The sequence below is a fragment of the Sinocyclocheilus anshuiensis genome, unplaced genomic scaffold, assembly GCF_001515605.1.
Source record: "Sinocyclocheilus anshuiensis isolate Anshui unplaced genomic scaffold, SAMN03320099.WGS_v1.1 scaffold3722, whole genome shotgun sequence".
Taxonomy (NCBI): domain Eukaryota; kingdom Metazoa; phylum Chordata; class Actinopteri; order Cypriniformes; family Cyprinidae; genus Sinocyclocheilus; species Sinocyclocheilus anshuiensis.
Window position 1 is genome coordinate 27,211 of NW_015554287.1, and position 2,717 is coordinate 29,927.

A 2,717-nucleotide genomic window follows, 5' to 3' on the forward strand; every position below is an offset into this window, starting at 1 on the left:
AGACACACACAATCAGGTCATCTACAGACACACACAATCAGGTCATCTACAGACACACACAATCAGGTCATCTACAGACACACAGTCAGATCATCTACAGACGCACGCAGCCAGATCATCAACAGACACACACAGTCAGATCATCTACAGACACACAGATCATCTACAGACACACACAGATCATCTACAAACACACAGTCAGATCATCTACAGACACACACAGTCAGATCATCTACAGACACACAGTCAGACCATCTACAGACACACATTAACATTATGACCAACTAACTATGCATCATCTTTTATATGTTCTTAATACCTCAGTATCTTCAGCTGACAGTTTGGACTCTTCAGTCCATCAGAGAGAAGCTTCACTCCTGAATCCTGCAGGTCATTGTTACTCAGATCCAGCTCTCTCAGGACAGAGATTGAGGATGTAAGAGCTGATGACACAATTTCACAATGCTGAGCAGTGAGATTACAGCCAGCAAGACTGAAAGAGAGTGAAACACAGGATAATTAAATTATTAACCTTATTCTTCTACTTGGATTTCAATAATATCAGCTTAATTCTTGTAAAAGACATTCAAATTAAATGATTAAGCCATGACTAAACACTCACAGAGCTTTTCTGCAGTTGATAACAGCTGGTATCAGTCTTCTTCTCCCCTCATCTGATGTGCTGTATTTCATGAGGTCCAGCTCATCCAGCGACTCCTCTGACATCTGAAGCATGTAGGTGATTGTTGAGCAGTGAGCAGGAGAGAGTTTCTTCTCTGAGTGTTTGTCTGATTTCACAAACTCCTGAATCTCTCTGGACAGAGTCTGATCTTTCACTTCCAGCAGACAGAGGAACAGATTGATGGATCGCTCAGTGGAGACTGCTTGTCCGTTTTTGATCTTCTCTTTAATGTAAAGTAGGGTGACCATACGTGCCATTTTCCCAGGACGTGTCCTGGCCAGGATTTCTATATTGCCTAAAATATCTAGGTTTTGGCTTTGTTTGCGTGTGCAGACCGATTTGACTCCAGTGAGACGCCCAGCAGGAACCGCAGGAACAGATCCAGGTGTCCATTCTTACTCTCAACAGCTTTATCTACTGCACCTTTCAGCAAATCATGCATTGAAACAATAACCTTAAGGGTATCAGTGGTGCTGCTTAAATAGCAGTAAAACACATGGAAAGCAGCGAGAACCTGAACGCTCAGATGGATGAAGCTGTAGACTTTCCTCTGATGAATCACAGCCCTGAATTTCTGTCAGACGGTGGATGTATTTAGAGGGGATCTGATTGGCTGCTGCTGGTCTGGAGGTGATCCAAATGAGAGAAGAGGGAAGCAGCTCTCCTTTCATGAGGTTTGACATCAACACAGCCACTGATGAAGTCTCAGTCACATCACAAACTTTCTGAGCGTCTGAAAACATCAGTGTGATTCTGCTTTCATCCAGACCATCAAAGATGAACACAACTTTACACTCCTCATAAATCTGTGAGTCCAGATCTTGAAGTTCAGGATGAAAGTCCAGCAGAAGTCTGTGAAGACTGTACTGATGATCTCGGATCAAGTTCAGCTCTCGAAATGGAAGCACAAACATGAAATCTACATCCTGATTGGCTTTTCCCTCGGCCCAGTCCAGAATGAACTTCTGCACAGAGACGGTTTTTCCGATTCCAGCGATGCCTTTAGTAAGAACAGTCTTGATCTGCTCTTTCTCCTCAGATCCTGGTTCAGCTGAGGCTTTAAAGGTGTAATTGCAGTAGATTGGAGTGTCTTGTGAGTGTTTTGTTCTGGCTGTTTTCTCCATCTGTAAAACCTCATGTTCTTCATTCACTCATTCTCTCACTCCCTCTATGATGTAGAGGTGTGTGTCCTGCTCAGGAAGATTTAATTATCTTGGAGTTTCATTCCCTCTAATAATCTCTCATATTTGATCTTCATGCTGGTTTTGTGCTGGTCTTTGACACTCTGCTGGTCTCCAGTGTCCGGTGTGTGTTTCTGCAGGACTGCTTCAGTTTTGTCCTCCCTGATGTGGGACTGATAGTGGAATGTAGAGGATGGCACAGAACTGATCACAACATACAAAAGACACTACATCAACAAAATGTAAACATTAAAAGGTTAAAACGGCATTATATTTCTAAAGATGGATAAAAATGTTGATAGAGACTGGAATGACCTAATATGCATGGGGCAGCGAAATTTTTTTTTGGTTTTCAGATTTCTAGTGGGATTATATGGGCTCAACAAGTTTGACAGATAAGACGGGGCTCAGTTATTGTGACTGAATTAAGAGTGACCTGCCCATAGACCCTCAAAGAAGTGGTCATAAGTGGACAAATACGATGGATTAAAACAACAGGAGTAAATGGGAATGTATTTCCCTTGACTACTTGTGACCCAGCTTTTACTTTGCCAAATTACCTTTGGCTGTTCACTGGAGACACTGAGCATACTTTAAGACATGCTTTATGGCAGTGTTTCTCAATTCCAGTCATAAAGACCCACCTCCCAGAATGCTGTAGATCTTAGCAATGTAAATTTAACACACTATTAAAGGTGCAATAAGCAATATTTGCTGACAATCAGTAAGGGGTGTGTCTAGTAATGATAGGGAGAAGAGAACGCTCAATGAGTGAACAGGACGGATACAGGTGCATCTCAATAAATTAGAATGTCGTGGAAAAGTTCATTTATTTCAGTAATTCAACTCAAATT

At 42.0% G+C, this 2,717-nt stretch overlaps 1 protein-coding gene across 1 annotated transcript in view; it reads right to left on the minus strand.

The window, feature by feature from the left end:
* LOC107671342 (neoverrucotoxin subunit beta-like) overlaps positions 1–1,130 on the minus strand; it is a 28,149-nt gene extending 27,019 nt beyond the window's left edge. Inside the window, exons 1-3 of the mRNA XM_016464233.1 lie at positions 1,006–1,130; positions 623–970; positions 320–493 (exon numbers count right to left, since the gene is read on the minus strand). Of these exons, the coding sequence (XP_016319719.1) occupies positions 320–493; positions 623–970; positions 1,006–1,124 (641 nt within the window). The 5' untranslated portion in view covers positions 1,125–1,130. The remainder of the gene's footprint in view (positions 1–319; positions 494–622; positions 971–1,005) is intronic.
* Between the last annotated feature and the right edge of the window lie 1,587 nt (positions 1,131–2,717).